Source organism: Salmo salar, chromosome 13 (assembly GCF_965601325.2).
Source record: "Salmo salar chromosome 13, fSalSal1, whole genome shotgun sequence".
NCBI lineage: Eukaryota > Metazoa > Chordata > Actinopteri > Salmoniformes > Salmonidae > Salmo > Salmo salar.
In genome coordinates, this window is record NC_138303.1 from 20,777,833 (window position 1) to 20,801,036 (window position 23,204).

At 44.2% G+C, this 23,204-nt stretch overlaps 1 protein-coding gene across 1 annotated transcript in view; it reads left to right on the top strand.

Moving 5' to 3' along the window:
* Positions 1-7,562: 7,562 nt before the first annotated feature.
* The window catches only part of b4galt5 (beta-1,4-galactosyltransferase 5), a 58,243-nt gene continuing 42,601 nt past the window's right edge, over positions 7,563-23,204 (top strand). Inside the window, exon 1 of the mRNA XM_014134699.3 lies at positions 7,563-8,080. Within this exon, the coding sequence (XP_013990174.1) occupies positions 7,975-8,080 (106 nt within the window). The 5' untranslated portion in view covers positions 7,563-7,974. The remainder of the gene's footprint in view (positions 8,081-23,204) is intronic.

Genomic DNA, 23,204 nt, shown 5'->3' on the forward strand with positions numbered 1-23,204 from the left:
ACCCACTGTTCCTAGGCCATCATTGGAAATAAGAATTTGTTCTTAACTGACTTGCCTAGTTAAATAAAGGTAAAATAAAAATAAAAATAAATAAGGCGCAATAAGATATGACTTTTCACGGGATTTAGAGTTTCTGAAGAAAGAGCCGTCCTGCATTATATAGCGACTGGACTGGAACGAGTAGGCCTAGGCTATTTCACATGGAGAAAATTCGACACTAGTGGCATTGGGGGTGAATGTCAGATTCTAAATATCAATTCATTTTCAATTGTCAGTAAAAAAAAATATTGAAATGAACATGTTTGTTAAGCCTACAAACAATAAAAGGCAATCTTCAGCCCAGCCCCATGCTGCCCATTGTTCCACATTCAATGGGTCTTACAGTAAATTAAACCATATACTCACTGCTTCTTTGTACCAACAGGCCTGCCATTTAAATCAGGATGCTGTTATGCTGTTGGTTGCCAGTCAAATTACGGTAGCCAACATTTGAATGCCTGGTTTGCGCTAAGCCATGCCTAAGGCAGAAGTTATGAATGTAGGTGGTGACTGACTGACTGACTGTGTGGCTTGGGGTGATCATGCACACACCAACACCACTCTTTTTCTCCCTTTACCATTTCCTCTTTGGCATGGCCCAGGGCACATCTCTCTCTCTCTCTCTCTCTCTCTCTCTCTCTCTCTCTCTCTCTCTCTCTCTCTCTCTCTCTCTCTCTCTCTCTCTCTCTCTCTCTCTCATAGTTCCCCATCCCCCGGCATTTCTCTAAAAATGCGCTATTTAAAGCATACTCTGAGGGATAGGCTGGTCTGACCTTGTGCTCAACATGTTCACATAGTCTACACGACACATGCCAAAATGCACATTTCTACAAAGCGGAAATATTCACTTCCATTCATAGTCTACAGGACCATCACAGACCCATGCACACATTGGCACATAAACAGATACACAAATGTGCACAAACACATATGCTACATGCACGCACACACGCACACACACACACACACAAACAACACACAGTCACATGTTGTCTCTTTCTCTCTCACAGACATACACACAAAATAAATATATTAGGATTTTTTTAATTATTTGACCTTTATTTAACCAGGTAGGCAAGTTGAAAACAAGTTCTCATTTACAATTGCGACCTGGCCAAGATACAGCAAAGCAGTTCGACACATACAACAACACAGAGTTACACATGGAGTAAAACAAACATACAGTCAATAATACAGTAGAAAAATAAGTCTTTAATATACAAAGTGAGCAAATGAGGTGAGATAAGGGAGGTAAAGGGAAAAAAGTCCATGGTGGCAAAGTAAATACAATATAGCAAGTAAAACACTGGAATGTTAGATTTGTAGTGGAAGAAAGTGCAAAGTAGAAATAGAAATAATGGGGTGCAAAGAAGCAAAATAAATAAATAAATAAATACAGTAGGGGAAGAGGTAGATGTATAGGGTAAATAATAGATGGGCTATGTACAGGTGCAGTGATCTGTGAGCTGCTCTGACAGCTGGTGCTTAAAGCTAGTGAGAGAGATAAGTGTTTCCAGTTTCAGAGATTTTTGTAGTTCGTTCCAGTCATTGGCAGCAGAGAACTGGAAGGAGAGACAGCCAAAGGAGGAATTGGCTTTGGGGGGTGACCAGAGAGATATACCTGCTGGAACACTTGCTGCTATGGTGGGTGCTGGTGGGTGCTGCTATGGTGACCAGTGAGCTGAGATATGGGGGGACTTTACCTAGCAGGGTCTTGTAGATGACCTGGAGCCAGTGGGTTTGGCGACGAGTATGAAGCGAGAGCCAGCCAACAAGACCGTACAGGTCACAGTGGTGGGTAGTATATTGCGCTTTGATGACAAAACGGATGGCACTGTGATAGACTGCATCCAGTTTATTGAGTAGGGTATTGGAGGCTATTTTGTAAATGACATCGCCGAAGTCGAGGATCGGTAGGATGGTCAGTTTTACAAGGGTATGTTTGGCAGCATGGGTGAAGGATGCTTTGAAAACAAATTCTCTGCAATCTGTACACAATACCCCATAATGACGAAGAGAAAACAGGTTTTTAGAAATGTTTGCAAAATCAGACCCTTTGCTATGGGACTCGAAATTGCACTCAGGTGCATCCTGTTGCCAATGATCATCCTTGAGTTGTTAATACATCTTGATTGGAATCCACCTGTGGTAAATTCAATTGATTGGACATGATTTGGAAAGGCACACACCTATCTACAGTTGAAGTTGGAAGTTTACATACATCTTAGCCAAAAACATTTAAAATCAGTTTTTCACAAATCCTGACATTTTATCCTAGGAAAAATTCCCTGTCTTAGGTCAGTTAGGATCACCACTTTATTTTAAGAATGTGAAAAGTCAGAATAATAGCAGAGGGAATGATTTAATTCAGCTTGTATTTCTTTCATCACATTCCTAGTGGATCAGAAGTTTACATACACTCATTTAGTACTTGGTAGCAGTGCCTTTATATTGTTTAACTTGGGTCAAACGTTAGCCTTCCACAAGCTTCCCACAATAAGTTGGGTGAATTTTGGCCCATTCCTCCTGACAGCTGGTGTAACTGAGTCAGGTTTGTAGGTCTTGCTCGCATACGCTTTTTCAGTTCTGCCCACAAAATGTCTATAGGAATGAGGTCAGGGCTTTGTGATGGCCACTCCAATACCTTGACTTTGTTGTCGTTAAGCCATTTTGCCACAACTTTGGAAGTATGCTTGGGGTCATTGTCCATTTGGAAGACCCATTTGCAACCAAGCTTTAACTTCCTGACTGATGTCTTGAGATGTTGCTTCAGTATATCAACATAATTTTCCTTTCCTCAGGATGCCATCTATTTTGTGAAGTGCACCAGTCCCTCCTGCAGCAAAGCACCCCCACAACATGATGCTGCCACCCCCGTGCTTCACGGTTGGGATGGTGTTCTTCGGCTTGCAAGCCTCCCCCTTTTTCCTCAAAACATAATGATGGTCATTATGGCCAAACTGTTCTATTTTTGTTTCATCAGACCAGAGGATATTTCTACAAAAAGTACGATCTTTGTCCACATGTGCAGTTGCAAACCGTAGTCTGGCTTTTTTTATGCCGGTTTTGGAGCAGTGGCTTCTTCCTTGCAGAGCGGCCTTTCAGGTTATATTGATATAGGACTCGTTTTACTGTGGATATAGATGCTTTTGTACCTGTTTCCTCCAGCATCTTCACAAGGTCCTTTGCTGTTGTTCTGGTATTGATTTGCACTTTTCGCACCAAAGTAAGTTAATCTGTAGAAGACAGAACGTGTCTCCTTCCTGAGCGGTATGACGGCTCTGTGGTCCCATTTATACTTGCGTACTACTGTTAGTACAGATGAACGTAGTACCTTCAAGTGTTTGGAAATTGCTCCCAAGGATGAACCAGACTTGTGGGGGTCTACAATTTATTTTCTGAGGTCTTGGCTGATTTCTTTTGATTTCCCCATGATGTCAAGCAAAGAGGCAGAGTTTGGAGGTAGGCCTTGAAATACATCCACAGGTACACCTCCAATTGACTCAAATTATGTCAATTAGCCTATCAGAAGCTTCTAAAGCCATGACATCATTTTCTGGAATTTTCAAAGCTGTTTAAAGTCACAGTCAACTTAGTGTATGTTAACTTCTGACCCACTGGAATTGTGATACAGTGGATTGTAAGTTAAATAATCTGTCTGTATATAATTGTTGGGAAAATGACTTGTGTCTTGCACAAAGTAGATGTCCTAACCGACTTGCCAAAACTATAGTTTGTTAACAAGAAATTTGTGGAGTGGTTGAAAAACGAGACTCCAACCTAAGTCTATGTAAAATTCCGACTTCAACTGTATATAAGGTCCCACAGTTGACAGTGCATGTCAGAGCAAAAACCAAGCCATGAGGTCGAAGGAATTGTCCGTAGAGCTCCGAGACAGGATTGTGTCGAGGCACAGATCTGGGGAAGGGTACCAAAGAAAGTTCTGCATCATGGAAGTTCCCCAAGAACACAGTGGACTCCATCATTCTTAAATGGAAGAAGTTTGGAACCACCAAGACTACCTAGAGCTGGCCACCCGGCCAAACTGAGCAATCGGGGGAGAAGGGCCTAGGTCAGGGAGGTGAATAAGAATCCAATGCTCACTCTGACAGAGCTATAGAGTTCCTCTGTGGAGATGGGAGAACCTTCCAGAAGGACAACCATCTCTGCAGCACTCCACCAATCGGGCGGAAGCCAATCCTCAGTAAAAACCTCATGACAGCCCGCTTGGAGTTTGCAAAAAGGCACCAAAAGACTCTCAGACCATGAGAAACAAGATTCTCTGGTCTGATGAAACCAAGATTGAACTCTTTGGCCTGAATGCCAAGCGTCACGTCTGGAGGAAACCTGGCACCATCCCTACAGTGAAGCATGGTGGTGGCAGAATCATGCTGTGGGGTTGTTGTCCAGTGGCAGGGACTCGGAGACTAGTCAGGATCGAGGCAAAGATGAACGGAGCAAAGTACAGAGATATCCTTAATGAAAACCTTCTCCAGAGCACTCAGGACCTCAGACTGGGGTGATGGTTCATATTCCAACAGGACAACGACCCTAAACACACAGCCAAGACAACGCAGGAGTTGCTTTGGTATGAGCCTCTGAATGTCGTTGAATGGCCCAGCCAGAGCCCGGACTTGAACCCGATCGAACATCTCTGGAGAGAAAATAGCTGTGCAGCCACGCTCCCCATCCAACCTGACAGAGCTTGAGAGGATATGAAGAGAAGAATGGGAGAAACTCTCCAAATACAGGTGTGCCAAGGTTGTAGCGTCATATCCTAGAAGACTTGTGGCTGTAATCGCTGCCAAAGGTCCTTCAACAAAGTACTGAGTAAACTGTCTGAATACTTACAGTGGGGAGAACAAGTATTTGATACACTGCCGATTTTGCAGGTTTTCCTACTTACAAAGCATGTAGAGGTCTGTCATTTTTATCATAGGTAGACTTGAACTGTGAGAGACGGAATCTAAAACAAAAATCCAGAAAATCACATTATATGATTTGTAAGTAATTAATTTGCATTTTATTGCATGACATAAGTATTTGATCACCTACCAACCACTAAGAATTCCGGCTCTCACAGACCTGTTAGTTTTTCTTGAAGAAGCCCTCCTGTTCTGCACTCATTACCTGTATTAACTGCACCTGTTTGAACTCGTTACCTGTATAAAAGACACCTGTTCACACACTCAATCAAACAGACTCCAACCTCTCCACAATGGCCAGACCAGAGAGCTGTGTAAGGACATCAGGGATGAAATTGTAGACCTGCACAAGGCTGGGATGGGCTACAGGACAATAGGCAAGCAGCTTGGTGAGAAGGCAACAACTGTTGGCGCAATTATTAGAAAATGGAAGAAGTTCAAGATGACGGTCAATCACCCTTGATCTGGGGCTCCATGCAAGATCTCACCTCGTGGGGCATCAATGATCATGAGGAAGGTAAGGGATCAGCCCAGAACTACACGGCAGGACCTGGTCAAGGACCTGAAGAGAGCTGGGACCACAGTCTCAAAGAAAACCATTAGTTACACACTACGCCGTCATGGATTAAAATCCTGCAGCGCACGCAAGGTCCCCCTGCTCAAGCCAGCGCATGTCCAGGCCCGTCTGAAGTTTGCCAATGACCATCTGGATGATCCAGAGGAGGAATGGGAGAAGGTCATGTGGTCTGATGAGACAAAAATAGAGCTTTTTGCTCTAAACTCCACTCGCGGTGTTTGGAGGAAGAAGAAGGATGAGTACAACCCCAAGAACACCATCCCAACCGTGAAGAATGGAGGTGGAAACATCATTCTTTGGGGATGCTTTTCTGCAAAGTGGACAGGACGACTGCACCATATTGAGGGGAGGATGGATGGGGCCATGTATCGCGAGATCTTGGCCAACAACCTCCTTCCCTCAGTAAGCGCATTGAAGATGGGTCGTGGCTGGGTCTTCCAGCATGACAACGACCCGAAACACACAGCCAGGGCAACCAAGGAGTGGCTCCGTAAGAAGCATCTCAAGGTCCTGGAGTGGCCTAGCCAGTCTCCAGACCTGAATCCAATAGAAAATCTTTGGAGGGAGCTGAAAGTCCGTGTTGCCCATCGACAGCCCCGAAACCTGAAGGATCTGGAGATTGTCTGTATGGAGGAGTGGGCCAAAATCCCTGCTGCAGTGTGTGCAAACCTGGTCAAGAACTACAGGAAACGTATGAACTCTGTAATTGTTTCTGTACCAAATATTAAGTCCTGCTTTTCTGATGTATCAAATACTTATGTCATAAAATAAAATGCAAATTAATTACTTAAAAATCATACAATGTGATTTTCGGGATTTTTGTTTTAGATTCTGTCTCTCACAGTTCAAGTCTACCTATGATAAAAAAATTACAGACCTCTACATGCTTTGTAAGTAGGAAAACCGGCAAAATCGGCAGTGTATCAAATACTTGTTCTCCCCACTGTATGTATGTTATATTTCAGTTTATAAATATTTATTAGCTAAAATTCAAAAAAACGGTTTTTGCTTTGTCATTATGGGGTAGATTGATGAGGGGTAAAGCTATTTAATAAATTTTAGAATAAGGCTGTAAACTAACAAAATGTGAAAAAATTCAAGGGGTCTGAATACTTTCCAAAGGCAATGTATGTTTATTCCAGTGTGTTTCTATGATCTGTGGTTAAAATGATAAGGCCTAAACAATGCTTCTCTGATTGATTTTCAAAACTTGTAACGAGTTTCTAGCCATGTCAACGCAAATCTCAGTGTTTAAAAATCACTGTTTTTAAAATGTTTTAACTTTTGATGATGTCATCAGAACTTTTTAACTCTACTTTTTTTTTAATTAAACGTAGAAATGCTCAGTTTTCACATATATAGACAGTAGTTTGGTGTTGCAGATAATGACTATGAAGTTGAAAAGTGGCGGAGTTGCCTAAGGCTGAGACAATAAGAAGACACAGTGGCAGAATAAATACAACCACACCTTTGTTTCATCACAAACCGGAGACATCTGTCCGGTGAAGTCCATAAAACATATTGCATGTGTAACAGACAGTTACATGACCTACAGCATGGTCAAGCAAGTTAATGTTTCCGACATTTTCGGACTACTAAACAACTATTGACTTTGAACCATGGAGAGTTACCGCAAGTTGCAAAGAAAACAGGCGACGCCTCCACTATTCTAGCACCATTTCAACACCATTTAATCACCTATGCTTTCGTCTAATACAGTGACAACTAAAATATACCAAAAACGATTTAGTCCAATCAATGTAAGCTAAATATGTCACAACTGAGCTTACTCAGTTTAGCTCAATGCTGATGAGCTATTATTTTATTTAAAATAAATAAATAAACAGAAGCCATTAAACAGTCATTTTCTATGAAGGTATCTTTACTTTCACTGAAGAATGACAATTGAGTACATTTTCCACCACTGCATAAAGTCAATCAGTATCAGTGACGTAGTAAAAGAGTTTGCACACACTCCCTATGGGGAAACGAGACGCCTCCTCATAAAGGCATGGCACATTTTGTTGTGGAAGATAGACGCTAGTAGCTTTCCGTTCATAGTAGGCTACCACCGCCGGAGCGGCCGAGTTCCTCAGCGTCTGACTGTAGGCTAATGATGTCCTTCCACTGACTACAACACCGACAGTTTTGACTGCATTGTCGCGATTAGCTGTTCCACATTGGGACTTCTTCTAAACTGAATCAAAGCTGGCTTTAGCTGTCTACCTTTCGATTCTGTCTTTCTATTCGCTAGACTTCCTACTCGCTTGGCCACTCATCTTTACCGCAGATCCCCTGCTGCAGTCGACAAATAAAACCGATTATTCGCGGATTGCGTTTACATCTGGACACGCTCGGGAGATTTGAGGCCTACTGTTAGCCTATCTCTATTGTAAAGAAGAAAACGTGTCTACGTGTTTTTGCGACTATATAATGCCGACACATTTGCGATTTCGGAGAAGGTCATTCCTTGGGCTTATATTCCTCTTCTCACTGTCCACCACCGCATTGTACTTCATCTATTCAGCGCCTGGTATCGGTAAGTCAGACCCCATTGATCTGTAATACACTGAAATCACCCTTAATGTGATTATAATGAGATCCTCACGTCTGTGTGTTGAAGATCATGTACAGCTCGGGCTGGCAACTAACGGGAGTGTTTCACAGGCTTGGGAAGCCGCGCGTCTCTCTGCTTAGGCTGCTTGGAAGTCTCCAGACAATTTTATGGCTCATGATTCCGGGACGCGACTGGATGCTAGCAATGCACCTGCGTGATGATGGCGAAGTCATTGTTGATTTTCTGCCTCTGAGGATAATTAGAACGGCTTTAGGGTTCCTGCTCTTTTGCAGATGAGCAACGTAGCATATTGGATCAATCTACTTGTATTATTGGTGATTTTATTATCCTCGCTAACGTTGGAAACAAGGTTCAGAGTGCAACATGCATGGTTGAATAGAATAGAATTCATGGAATGGAATACTTTGTTATAGAGGATTGATTTTTAGTCTGGGTACCAGTCGGTTTAGCTTTCATTCCTTCCACTCCTGTCATTTGCCAAGTCTTTGGCAATGATTTGGCAAAAAACAGGAGTGTCAAGGAGTGGAATGATAGCTGAACAGTCTGGTACCCAGGCTAGATTACAGTAACTGGGCTGCTCCCACTCCTACAGGACTTTACAGTAACTGGGCTGCTCCCACTCTCACAGGACTTTACAGTGGCTGGGCTGCTCCCACTCTCTCAGGACTTTACAGTAACTGGGCTGCTCCCACTCCCACAGGACTTTACAGTGGCGTAACTGGGCGGCTCCCACTCCTAGAGGACTGTACAGTAACGTAGCTGCTCCCACTCCTAGAGGACTGTACAGTAACGTAGCTGAGCTGCTCCCACTCCTAGAGAACTGTACAGTAACGTAGCTGAGCTGCTCCCACTCCTAGAGGACTGTGCAGTAACGTAGATGCTCCCACTCCTAGAGGACTGTACAGTAATGTAGCTGCTCCCACTCCTAGAGAACTGTACAGTAATGTAGCTGCTCCCACTCCTAGAGAACTGTACATGAGTGAAGCTGCTCCCACTCCTAGAGGACTGTACAGTAACGTAGCTGGGCTGCTCCCACTCCTAGAGGACTGTACAGTAATGTAGTTGCTCCCACTCCTAGAGGACTGTACAGTAATGTAGCTGGCTGCTCCCACTCCTAGAGGACTGTACAGTAATGTAGCTGGCTGCTCCCACTCCTAGAGGACTGTACAGTAATGTAGCTGGCTGCTCCCACTCCTAGTGGACTGTACAGTAATGTAGCTGGCTGCTCCCACTCCTAGTGGACTGTACAGTAATGTAGCTGCTCCAACTCCTAGAGGAATGTACAGTAATGTAGCTGCTCCAACTCCTAGAGGATTGTGCAGTAATGTAGCTGAGCTGCTCCCACTCCTACAGGGCCAGTTTATCAGCTGAGGTGTCCAGCTGTTGTCATGAGTTTCTATGTGTGGCCCAAAGGTCAGCTGTTTTTATTACAGCACACTGTACTGTATTATATCTCTTATCTTGTTGTGTGGGATGATTCTTGACCATTTATTGCCTGTCTTATGCTGCCTGTTAGAGTCACTGTGAGAGTCTAGCACAGCAAACTGCCACAGAATGCTATTACAATAATGTTAATGCCACAACATGCTAGGCAACTGTTTAGAAAATATAGTTATTTCCTGATTAGACTCAATTAGTGGTGTGATTTTATTTATTGAATGATCAGAACAGTTTGACTTCCACAGCACAGTGAGTGAAGAGAGTTACAGTGGTGGAAAAAGTACCCAATTGTCATACTTGAGTAAAAGTAAAGATGCCTTAATAGAAAATGACTCAAGTGAAAGTCGCCTAGTAAAATACTACTTGAGTAAAAGTATTTGATTTTAAATATACTTAAGTATATTTTCACAATTACGTTTACTTTTGATCCATAAGTATCAAAAGTAAAACTATACATTTCAAATTACTTATATTAAGCAAACCAGATGACACAATTCTACTTGTTTTTTACATTTACGGATAGCCAGGAGCACACTCCAACACTCAGACATCATTTTCAAATGAAGCATGTGTTTAGTGAGTCCACCAGCTCAGAGGCAGTAGGGATGACTGGGGATGTTCTCTTGATAAGTGTGTGAATTAGACAATTTATTGTCCTGAAGCATTCAAAATGTAACAAGTACTTTTGGGTGTCAGGGAAATGTGTGGAGTAAAAAGTACAAACTTTTCTTTAGGAATGTAATGAAGTAAAGGTTCTCAAAAATATATACCCTAAAAATGACTTAAGTAAAAATACTTGAAAGTACTACTTAAGTACTTTACACCACTGGATAGATATAGGACTGAGTAAGCTAATCACCGGGGTGGGTGTGTCTCAGCAAACTAGTAGGTAGTACTGTGCTGAGAAGGATGAAGTTGCCCTTAATCTGTGGTCAGTTTTGTATTTGGGGAGGGTTGATCAAGCCTCTACTTCAGCTCTGAGCATATAGCACTCCAGCCTCATGCTGTTGAGAAGCTTGGACATGAATCAATGTGTAGCTTTACATTCTGCATTAAATCTGACACAAATGACAACTGTTTCGAGTAACAATTCCTATGATAAAGAACAAGTTAGTAGTTACTTAGTTGAAGTGCGATAACCGATCACATGGTTCATGCTATTCAAACGGCAGAGGCGGGCCCAATCAGAGGCAGGGAAGAAGGGTTACTATAGGGCATATGTTTTGTACAGTAGGTCATGAATGGTTTCACGATTAGTCAAAGATGGCCTTGCTAAAACTAACAACGTGGTAATATATTCTGCTAAGTGTTTTTCTTCTTCCCCCTAGCACTACACAGCTGATTCAAATAATCATCAAGCTTTGATCATTTAAATCAGCTGTGTGTAGTGTTAGGGCCAAAACGTGCACCCCTCGGGGTTCTGGGGATCTAGTTTAGGAAATTATTGGGTGGGGGTAAAGTAAGGATTTCGGACAGCACCGTATTTCCCTCTGTCTTGGACTCCTTTAAATAATTATTACATATGCTTATAATGCTTTATAAATGTATTCTATACGAAACAATAGTCAGAACATCACTTCTATTTCAACGTACAATGTGGTCTAAACTGTTCTGACTTGTCTCTTGATCAGAAGCTATAGTGCTTATGTCCTATTTATTCAATAAGCTCATGTTCACTTCCCACCTTTATTTAACCAGGTAGGCCTGTTGAGAACAAGTTCTCATTTACAACTGCGACCTGGCCAAGATAAAGCAAAGCAGTGCGACACAAACAACAACAGAGTTACACATGGAATAAACAAGCGTACATTCAATAATACAATAGAAAAAGAAAGCATATATATACAGTGTGTGCAAATGGTGTGCGGTAGGCAATAAATTGAAGCCCCGATATTGGGCTTGAACCACTTCACTGTAGAACATCCAGCTTTTCTAATGATTTTTTAACGCTGCTATACTGCTTCACTGGGACTAAAGGTACACGCCTATATAATGCCGACCTCTCCTTACTCAACCCCCAAACAATTGTCCATGGACAGACATATAATACATGGTTAAAGCATTATAAGCATATGAAATAATGATTTTATAGTCATATTAGCTATTATAAAGACAGAGTCCTAGTTCAGCAGGTGTATTTGTTGGTAAACATTTTGATGTCCTGCTCCAACCCATTGGATGTCCAGTCACACGTTGGGACTTTACAAATCCTCAAAGGGAAGCTGATCTCCCGAAGTCATCAGAATGGCTGTTGACCCACCTGTGCTTTTTACCTATTCAAGCTGACTTCATCAATGTTCATATGGGGGAACACATCAACTGATGGGAATTGGCTTTGCAGGTCATGGGGTTTTAACCCTGACTCTTGTCTACGATTTTTTTAAAAATTTTTTTGAAATTATTATTATTTTTTAAATGTCAGCCAGATTACTCTTTGAACAATTGACGGCCGTTCTAAAGCCATAATTGGCTTCAGTTGTTTACCACAATTTTTTTTAACTTATTTTATTGTTGATCTCCATTTGTTAGTGCAAACAGTTTTCCGTTACTCTGATATCCTGTCTTTCTCTCTCTCTCTCTCTCTCTGGTTCTCCTGGGTGTTGATTGTGGTGTTTTAATGGCTGCGTGACCCCTGAAAGTAAGATGGGGCCAGAACCAGAACAAGCAGCAGGCCATTAATAATGGATGGTAACTAGGAGCAGGACTGCTGCTACTAAAAGCTACAGTTTAGACCCCAACACCTGGTGCCTCATAGAGGGGTGATAAAGGTGAAGAGGTCAGAGTACAGTAGTTCTGGGGGTGGGGAATACAATGGGGTTAGGGAAGAAGGGTGGAAATTGACTAGGAAAGGGAGGAATTACATGGGGATAAGAGGAAGAATGATGGAGAGAGAGATGTTGGATACAGGGACATCCTCCATATAGCCTAACTCTCTCACTCACATGCGCACACACACATTTAAACAAAACACATATATTTAATTCATTTACTCATTTATAATTGGTAGATTTTGTTATGTGTTTTAACAGACCTTTATTTTAGTACTTTTTTTGTGGTGTGGTTTTCATATAATACCTTGGGCTTCCTAACACAACCTGCACACCATTTTTTGAAATGTGTTTTTATTTGTATTGTTGTCTATCACTTTCTTTGGTGTAAATAAATTCAACTTAAACTAATGGCCATACAGGGAAGAAAGGGGGAGGAGGTAGAGAGTGGAGTGTAAAAAGGAAGGAGGGGGAGGGTGTAAAAAGGAAGGAGGGGGAGGGTGTAAAAAGGAAGGAGGGGGAGGGTGTAAAAAGGAAGGAAGGGAGACAGGGGAGGTATGTAAGTAGGTGGAGACAGGGGAGACGGGGGGTATAAGTGATAGATATAGGGGAGGGTGTAAGTGGTAGATTTTGGGGAGAGAAGATACAGGGGAGGGGTTAAGTGGTAGAGATGGGAGGGGGTAGATATAGGGGAGAGACAGGTGAAGGTATAAGGGGTAGGTGGAGGGGAGAGACGGGAGAGTATGGGGAGGGGAGAGACAGGGGAGGGGAGAGACAGGGGAGGGTATAGGGGATGGGTACAGGGGAGGGTATAGGGGATAGGTACAGGGGAGGGTATGGGGAGGGGAGAGACAGGGGAGGGGAGAGACAGGGGAGGGTATAGGGGATAGGTACAGGGGAGGGTATAGGGGATAGGTACAGGGGAGGGGGGAGACAGGGGAGGGTATAAGGGGTAGGTATAGGGGAGGGGAGAGACAGGGGAGGGTATAGGGGGTAGGTACAGGGGAGGGTATAAGGGGTAGGTATAGGGGAGGGGAGAGACAGGGGAGGATATAAGGGGTAGGTGGAGGGGAGAGACAGGGTAGGGAGGTGGTACAGGGGAGGGTATAAGGGGTAGGTATAGGGGAGGGGAGAGACAGGGGAGGGTATAAGGGGTAGGTATAGGGGAGGGTATGGGGAGGGGAGAGACAGGGGAGGGTATGGGGAGGGGAGAGACAGGGGAGGGTATAAGGGGTAGGTATAGGGGAGGGGAGAGACAGGGGAGGGTATAAGGGGTAGGTATAGGGGAGGGGAGAGACAGGGGAGGATATAAGGGGTAGGTGGAGGGGAGAGACAGGGTAGGGAGGTGGTACAGGGGAGGGTATAAGGGGTAGGTATAGGGGAGGGGAGAGACAGGGGAGGGTATAAGAGGTAGGTATAGGGGAGGGGAGAGACAGGGGAGGGTATAGGGGGTAGGTACAGGGGAGGGTATAAGGGGTAGGTATAGGGGAGGGGAGAGAGGGGAGGATATAAGGGGTAGGTGGAGGGGAGGGGAGAGACAGGGGAGGGTATAGGGGGTAGGTACAGGGGAGGGTATAAGGGGTAGGTATAGGGGAGGGGAGAGACAGGGGAGGATATAAGGGGTAGGTGGAGGGGAGAGACAGGGTAGGGAGGTGGTACAGGGGAGGGTATAAGGGGTAGGTATAGGGGAGGGGAGAGACAGGGGAGGGAATAAGGGGTAGGTATAGGGGAGGGGAGAGACAGGGGAGGGTATAAGGGGTAGGTATAGGGGAGGGTATAAGGGGTAGGTATAGGGGAGGGGAGAGACAGGGGAGGGTATAGGGGGTAGGTACAGGGGAGGGTATAAGGGGTAGGTATAGGGGAGGGGAGAGACAGGGGAGGATATAAGGGGTAGGTGGAGGGGAGAGACAGGGTAGGGAGGTGGTACAGGGGAGGGTATAAGGGGTAGGTATAGGGGAGGGGAGAGACAGGGGAGGGTATAAGGGGTAGGTATAGGGGAGGGGAGAGACAGGGGAGGGTATAGGGGGTAGGTACAGGGGAGGGTATAAGGGGTAGGTATAGGGGAGGGGAGAGAGGGGAGGATATAAGGGGTAGGTGGAGGGGAGAGACAGGGGAGGGTATAAGGGGTAGGTGGAGGGGAGAGACAGGGTAGGGTAAGGGGGTTGGTTCAGGGGAGGGGAGAGACAGGGGAGGGTATAGAGGGTAGGTACAGGGGAGGGTATGGGGAGGGGAGAGACAGGGGAGGGTATAAGGGGTAGGTATAGGGGAGGGGAGAGACAGGGGAGGGTATAGGGGGTAGGTACAGGGGAGGGTATAAGGGGTAGGTATAGGGGAGGGGAGAGACGGGAGGATATAAGGGGTAGGTGGAGGGGAGAGACGGGAGGGTATAAGGGGTAGGTATAGGGGAGGGGAGAGACAGGGGAGGATATAAGGGGTAGGTGGAGGGGAGAGACAGGGTAGGGGGTTGGTACAGGGGAGGGTATAAGGGGTAGGTATAGGGGAGGGGAGAGACAGGGGAGGGTATAGGGGTAGGTACAGGGGAGGGTATAGGGGAGGGGAGAGACAGGGGAGGATATAAGGGGTAGGTGGAGGGGAGAGACAGGGGAGGATATAAGGGGTAGGTGGAGGGGAGAGACAGGGTAGGGTAGGGTAGGGGGTTGGTTCAGGGGAGGGGAGAGACGGGAGGGTATGGGGAGGGGAGAGACAGGGGAGGGTATAAGGGGTAGGTACAGGGGAGGGTATAGGGGATAGGTACAGGGGAGGGTATGGGGAGGGGAGAGACAGGGGAGGGTATAGGGGGTAGGTATAGGGGAGGGGAGAGACAGGGGAGGGTATAGGGGGTAGGTACAGGGGAGGGTATAAGGGGTAGGTATAGGGGAGGGGAGAGACAGGGGAGGGTATAAGGGGTAGGTGGAGGGGAGAGACGGGAGGGTATAGGGGGTTGTTACAGGGGAGGGTATAGGGGGTTGGTACAGGGGAGGGTATAGGGGGTTGGTACAGGGGAGGGTATAGGGGGTTGGTACAGGGGAGGGTATAGGGGGTTGGTACAGGGGAGGGTGGGAGAATTCTGGGATGAGTAGGTGAAGAGATACCAGAGGAGAATGAAACAAATAGATGGCTGGAGAGACGAGGGGGCAGGGATAAACAGATCGGGAGTACCCTCGTTCTCTGTTACACTCCAGGGGAGTTTTCCGAAACACCAGTATGTTTTACCCAGAATGCCTCTCTGCCTTAGGCTCAGTCCCTAATTTCTGCGTCACAGGAGCGTAGTCATAAAAACACGTATAGACCCCCTCCAACAAGCACAACAAACTGCGTCTCACACACACACACACACACACACACACACACACACACACACACACACACACACACACACACACACACACATACCCATATGAGCTCAGCTTCTCTGTGGCCCTGGAGCATGGATGCTGTGATGCAGTTGGGAGGCCGGGGATGCAGGCCACAGCTGGGCTTGATGGCTGCAGTTTACTTAATTAAAACATGAGAGGATCCCGTCGGAGCTGGGGAAGGCACAAGCCCTATTTATAGATACACCCACGCACCGGCACACTCAGAGCAAGCGAGACGAGAAATCCAGGTGCTTCTTGTGTGTCAGTGCTGTTTGTGTGGGATTTGTTGTTTTGTAGGTGAAGCCCCCAGGTGTACTGAATAAAGGGGATGTTATACTACTACATGGTCTGTGCCACTGTTAGTTCCATCATGCATTCACTCACAGGGACAGCCAAGTTCCTGCCCTAAAGCCATCTCTAGTCTACAACCCATTGAACATTTTGGTTACGCTTGATTTTACAGTCTGCTAACTAGCTAGCTTGCGAGCTTGCGTTTTATAGATTTCACAGTAAATTGGAAATACAATTTTTATGTAATATTTGTTTATTTGTGCATCAAATGGACATGGACATGTCATTAAAATCAATATTTATAAAACACTGACCACAATGCAAGGTAATGTTCTCAAAGCTAAAATTGCAGCTAACCCTGCAGCATAGATGGACTGCGATGATAGGTGTGATTACTACCTAAATTGGAGGTATTACTTAAGTATTGATGCAGCTAAACTGTCAACTTCCTTATTCTGCTCCCTTTTTATATGGGTGTTGAGGAAGTAAGTTCACTCTCTGTACCAGGAACAAGTAGATCACAGTATGTTTGTGTAAGACATTCTGTGTCTGGTTATTCATTTATAACGGCCCTATGGGTTTAACGTTATACTTGTGGGAATTGGCCTCTATGGATGGGGCTAAATGGAAATGTTTCTTACAGAAGACATACAAGCATATGCATAACCATGGGAGCACATGAAAAGAAAACAGTTTGCAGCTTATGGGAATATTATTAGACCAAAGTTGAGAACACGAGGTCACAAGACTGAATCCCAACATGACACTGTTGATTGTATGGGTTATTTTACAGTCACTGTACCTTTCGCTGCGTTTCTTGATAAGGAAATTACTCTGGATATATTATGTTGGGTAGGTGCAACATAACATAAAAATGACAGGGGTTTAAGTGTGAGGATTAACTGGTGTCTGTCTGTGGCCACACACCTCTGCAAAGTGTGCAAAGTGTGCACAGTTTCTAAGTCATTTCAATGCACTTTTATGACTCAACGAACAGTCTTCAACTATAAGGTGCTTTTAATAAAAATAAAAAAAATGCTCTCCTAGCTGTGCCATTGAGGAACTAGAGCCAGCACACTTTTAGTTTTTTTGTTTGGTACACATGTAGGCTCGGCCCTAATTTATGTGTTCTCTGTCACATGGAGCTGCATGGCAAATGGTCCAGGAACAAAGGTCAATGCCCAAGGACTAGTCAGCCCTTCTCCCTCTGAGGGGCCAAAATGTATCTGTTACAGTATCCAGAGGACTGACTATTGAATGACTGATAGATACCAAACATGGATACTATAGCATTATTCTATCTGAAACGGGTTCACTGAGGAGAACTCTGATGCTATCTGTATGGATGGATGATCTCTGTGGTAACTGTTCACTGAGGAGAACTCTGATGCTATCTGTATGGATGGATGATCTCTGTGGTAACTGTTCACTGAGGAGAACTCTGATGCTATCTGTGTGGATGGATGATCTCTGTGGTAACTGTTCACTGAGGAGAACTCTGATGCTATCTGTATGGATGGATGATCTCTGTGGTAACTGTTCACTGAGGAGAACTCTGATGCTATCTGTATGGATGGATGATCTCTGTGGTAACTGTTCACTGAGGAGAACTCTGATGCTATCTGTATGGATGGATGATCTCTGTGGTAACTGTTCACTGAGGAGAACTCTGATGCTATCTGTATGGATGGATGATCTCTGTGGTAACTGTTCACTGAGGAGAACTCTGATGCTATCTGTATGGATGGATGATCTCTGTGGTAACTGTTCACTAAGGAGAACTCTGATGCTATCTGTATGGATGGATGATCTCTGTGGTAACTGTTCACTGAGGAGAACTCTGATGCTATCTGTATGGATGGGTGATCTCTGTTGTAACTTGTATCTGGACAGGGTGAACTCTAAATGACTCTAAAACAGGTTTTCTTGTCCTTTCAGGAATGCTGTCTTATTTACATACGTCTCATCCCCTACACAAGCCTTTAACTGCTGTGACAACCTGTTTAGGTTGGGCCTTGGTGGTCAGGTTACTCTGTAAACTTAGTATCGTTTGATTGACCAATGGTTGGTTTTGGGTTGAAAGGTTACATCTTCAGATGTTATAAATGGAATTAAATGCCTTTGTTCTCTCTCTTATCCTGTATCCAGTCCATGGAGGAAGGTTATATGATCAATTCTCATTGTCTAGGCCTCCGGTCTAGTAAGTTCATGCTTTGTCTTGTAAGTTAACCTTAGGATCTATATGCATAGAGTAATGCCTTGTAATGCATTGTAACTTATGTGTATGCCTTGTATGTGAATCCGTTCATTTTACGAAGTAATTCAATACATTTGTATTTAGACATTTCTTCATTGCCTGTTACTGTAACTCCACTATGGTGTTCTTGCATATTGCTAAATAATCTTTATGGAGTCAGATAATCATTTGAATAGGCTAATTGCTTAGTCTTATTACGAGTCGCATGTGATGTATTGATACATATTATGCCCAAAAACCCTGCATCCTCGCCATCACACAATTACTGTTTACACAATCCAAAAATGGCCCATTTATAAATTGCAATCTGGGTCAGGTGGGTATAATTTGAAAGCTTGTTCTATTGCCAACATGACTAGCTAAGTTATAAAATAAGATCTTACTGTGTTAGGTTTTCACAAGGCAATTCAGAGAAATGTAATTTTGGTGCGCATAGAAAGGACTCATGAGTGCATTCAGGCATTTTCTTCACAATAAACAAACAGGCTCATTCTGTTCAGAACAACCCAGGGTATGACACCATGTCATCTTGTAACTGTACATCAAACATAGTGATCAGAAACGTTGACACTGGATATGACATGAGCTTTATGACTTGGAAATGTGAAGTGCACATTTGGACTCGTGGGTATTTATTATAATTCTCAACATCTCATCTTTCATAATACATCGTCCTCTTCATTTACAGCATTCCCCTCACTCGGCCAACCTAAATGTTTCCCAGTTACCAGGAGGGATGGGGCAACTTCTTGTCACACGAGGTGCTCAAGTTCAGAATGTTTGTCAGTATAAAACCCCCACAGCACTGTGAAGCACAGAGCCTGAGCTCTGACGTCATGTATAGCATTACTGTACAGACACTACGTTCAAATTTAGGTGCTTATTAGTGACCAAATCTCTCATTTTCAACCCATGTACGAGTGTAAAGGCTACATGCTTTGAACCAGCAAAACAGTGCTTTAGCTTAGTTAAGTGTACCCTGACACACACACACACACATATATACAGACGCACACACACACACTAAAAATGACATTGCATACATCGCCAAGGTGTTGACTGCTAAAGCTTATCCTGCGACGCCGGGCTGATGCCCGTGTTTTTATGGCAAATAGAAACACACACGCCCTTTCATTCATCTCCATGGTATAATTCTCCCATCCTGATAGCATGTGAGTCTGCTAATTACAGGGAGAGAGTGGGTGTGAATTGCCAGTAAAGTTCATGTTGCCTGCTGTGGTAACTATGGCTGTGTGTTATTATGGTCGGTCAGTCACCCACACACAGCGACCAAAGGTAGCACTTCTCTTTTTCTTAGACTCCGGTGACCCGGGATACCCAAAGAGAGAGACTGAGGCTAAAATGTATTACTAGAGAGTGGACAGACAGACAATGTCTATGCATAGTGTTGCAGCAGAGGGTTGGCTCTAATGCTTATTTAATAATACTAATAATGTTTTATTGTCACACACTGGACAGATGCAGTGATATGTGTTGTTTTACAGGGGCAGCCATCGTAGTACGACGCCCCTGGAGCAAATGAGGGTTTCCTTGTTTAAGAGCACATTGACAGATGTTTCACCTCGTCGCCTTGGGTATTTGAACCAACGACCGTTTGGTTACTGGCCCAATGCTATAACCACAAACGCCCTGCTGATGTTACTATGCTCCACACACTAGCTGCATCTGTAATGTGTAGATAACAGGTTATAGCCTTGCTCACCTGATAACATCTAGTGAAAAATTTGAGTGAGCTCAGCTTTCACTCAACCTGTTCTGGTTGAGTATGTCCCCCCCCCCCCCCCCCCCCCTCACAGTTTGACTGGCTTCTCCCGGTTTGACTGGACTCCCTGTTTGACTGTGTCTTTGTCTCCATACCAACCTCTCTTACGTCACCGTTTTCTTGCTGCATGCCACCTTTGAACCTTTGTAATCTGTTGTCTGGTTTTGGCAGGCTCTGCTTGTTTTATCTCGATGAACGACTCTACAGCTATGGACAATTTGTCTGTGAGTTGGCAGAGTTTCAGCTGAAATCTGTTCATGCAGGGCCTACATCGACTGCTTCTTTAAAGGTTTTAGAATCCGGTTTCCTGACTCTAAAACCCTGAGGCTTGCAAAACCCATCCAAGTGAAGGAAATTACTCGCAGGAATATTGTGCCTGTGATGCAAAGTTTTTACATTTTTCATTTTCTGTTGCATTTGAGTTGTGTAGTTTCCTTGATGACTCAGGGTCAGTTTGTACCCCTCTTCCTGCATAGCTTGCTTCTCCAGGATTTTTTGTTTCCCCTCCTGAGTTTCCTGCAAGGCAGCTCAATGAATGGCTGTGTTTCTTAGAAATGCTTTTCATTTTTGTGTGTGTGTGCATGCAGACTGGTCTCATAGACTACATGTAACATAGTAAGTGTAAATCCAGGACATTGAAATTAGTATGCTATGTTGTATAACATGGAAGATTACTTAATGCGTGTTCGGATCTCATCACGGACAGCTTTAGCATTTTAGATAATTATCAACTTTGCAACTACTTAGCCTGTTAGCAAACCCTAACCTTAACCCTTTCCCTAACCTTAACCCCTAGAGCTAGCTAATTTAGAGCTAGCCACCTAGCTAACGTTAGACCCACAAATTGGAAATCATAACATATCAAACGTTTTGCAAATTTGTAACATATCATACGAAATGGAGTTTCTCAAATTTCCGTACAAAATAATACAAAATGCTCTGAGACTACGTTGTGTCTGTGTGTAGGCGTGTACGTGTGTGTAGGCGTGTACGTGTGTGTAGGCGTGTACGTGTGTGTAGGCACACGTGCGCGTGTGTGTGCATAGCGAGCCACTTCCTTCCAAGCTGTCATTTTGGCTTAGCAATGGAAGGCAGCAAAGCAGCATCCTACTCATAGCATCATTTGAATCCTGATTTGTGTAAACTCAAAAGGGGTGGGTGTGGGTGTGTGTGTGTGTGTGTGTGTGTGTGTGTCAGCGCTCATGTCATGAGCATGGTGGTGTGTAGCAGGGTGCTTTGCATTTTGGCAAATGCGAATGGAGGCAAAAACCATGTCTGGCTGTCAGTCTGTCTTGTTGGCCTCCAGTCCGTGTGTAGCTGGTTGGTAGGGACTAGGAGTCTGCCTAGAGAATGACCATTGAGGGTAATGTCTAACTCATTACCTTTGTTGGTCAGAGAGGTAGCACTTTAGAGCCAACAAACTACAATCTACTATTTGGGATCTATAATGCCTAATTGAATTCATCTGCTTAACGATACCATTCAGTCCATCCAAATCCAGTTTGTTTCATCCATGGTCTGAACGGTCTCCTTTCGTGTCACATCTGAGGTGAAAGAATTGGACAGGTGAATGTACACAGTGTACAAAACATTCTGAACGCCTGCTCTTTCCATCGACTGGCCAGCTAAATCCAGGTGAAAGATCCCTTATTGATGTCACTTGTTAAATCCACTTCAATCAATATAGGTAAAGGGGAGGAGACGGGTTCAGGAAGGATTTTCAAGAAGGGGGTGGAACTCAATATTAGGAATGTGTTCTTAATGTTTTGTACACTCGGTGTATATTTCATCCACCATATTTCTTTCATGTGTTTTTACATCAGTCAAGGTGAAGAGGATGAGGAGAGGAAGCCTCAAACCACTAAGATGCCTCATCCTATATAGTGTATAAAGTCCTCTATTCTCCATGATGTTAACACACTACCCCAGATGAATAATGATACTGATCTTTTCTCTTGACACTGTTATAGACCTGGTTGCCTTAATGGTGAGGACTGGGTTTGGATCTGGGTAACAGTGTGTACCTTGACGTGTGTGTTTTTTGTTGTATATTTACGCCTTTCTGGGTCTGTAGGATGTGCTCCTTACAGTGGCTCCAACTTAGAGCAGGACTGTGCATCTCCAGTCCTTGAGGCCAATAGTGAGGCAAATTTATTTCCTCTCGGATGCTTCATTGATCAATTCTTTGATCAATTCACACAGTTGGCTTCTTAGGGCTAATTTCCAGTCACTAGTTAATTTTAACCCTAATTGTAACCCTAAACCAAACCCCTACGCTTAAAATAACCTTTGTCCTTCTGGGGACCTGGAAAAATGAGAATTTTCATTGTTTTACTATCCTTGTGGGGACTTTTGAGGAAGTCACACACCCACACTGCAGACTTTCCATAGATTGAATGTCTCCTCTTTAGACAATGATACCTACTGTCTGTCTATCTGACGCATGTCATTGTCTTGTGGTCCCCAAGACCTTGATCAGGCCTGAACACTGACTTTGTGTATCTTTATCGTCACAGTAACAACACAAACATTTTGCTTCCAGCCGCAGGGCTTTGTGTGGGTGTGTGTGTGTGGCTGCAGTTCCTCCCCCCAAGAGAACCAAATGGAAAAGGCAGAGTTATTCTGTGCCTGGTGCATACGTCCAAACACACTTAATCAGTCCCCATGCGTTTGGAATAAGTTATTGCTCTGCTGTGAAGGGAGTTGAATATATGTTTGGAATTAAATTGATTACGCCAAGTGTGGTTAGATTGGATTTCTCATTTTGCCATATTAGTAGGCCTATTCATTCATATCTGCCAAATGGGCATTTCAAACGAACAAGCAATTTGTCCAAGTGACATGGCCACACATGGGTAATCAAACAGTGAAAGCTCTATGAATTGGGTACTTTTCATTTGTTCCATGGAAACCAGTTGACTGCCCTCTAGAGTGTTAGGAAGGTGGGCCTATGTCTTTCTGCCCTAGCTGCTATTGGACCCATTGTTTTAACCATGTGTAAGGTGAGGCCCAAGGACATGTGATGCTGTATTAACAATGGAATTTGGTTAAACATTATAATGTGAGTTCATTGCACCTAGCGAGTCACTCTCAACCACCAGAAATCCTCTTCTAGCCTTTCATCAACCGTGTGATCCCTCCTTTACGAAAGCACGCACGCATACACGCATTCGCACTATCTCTGTTGCAA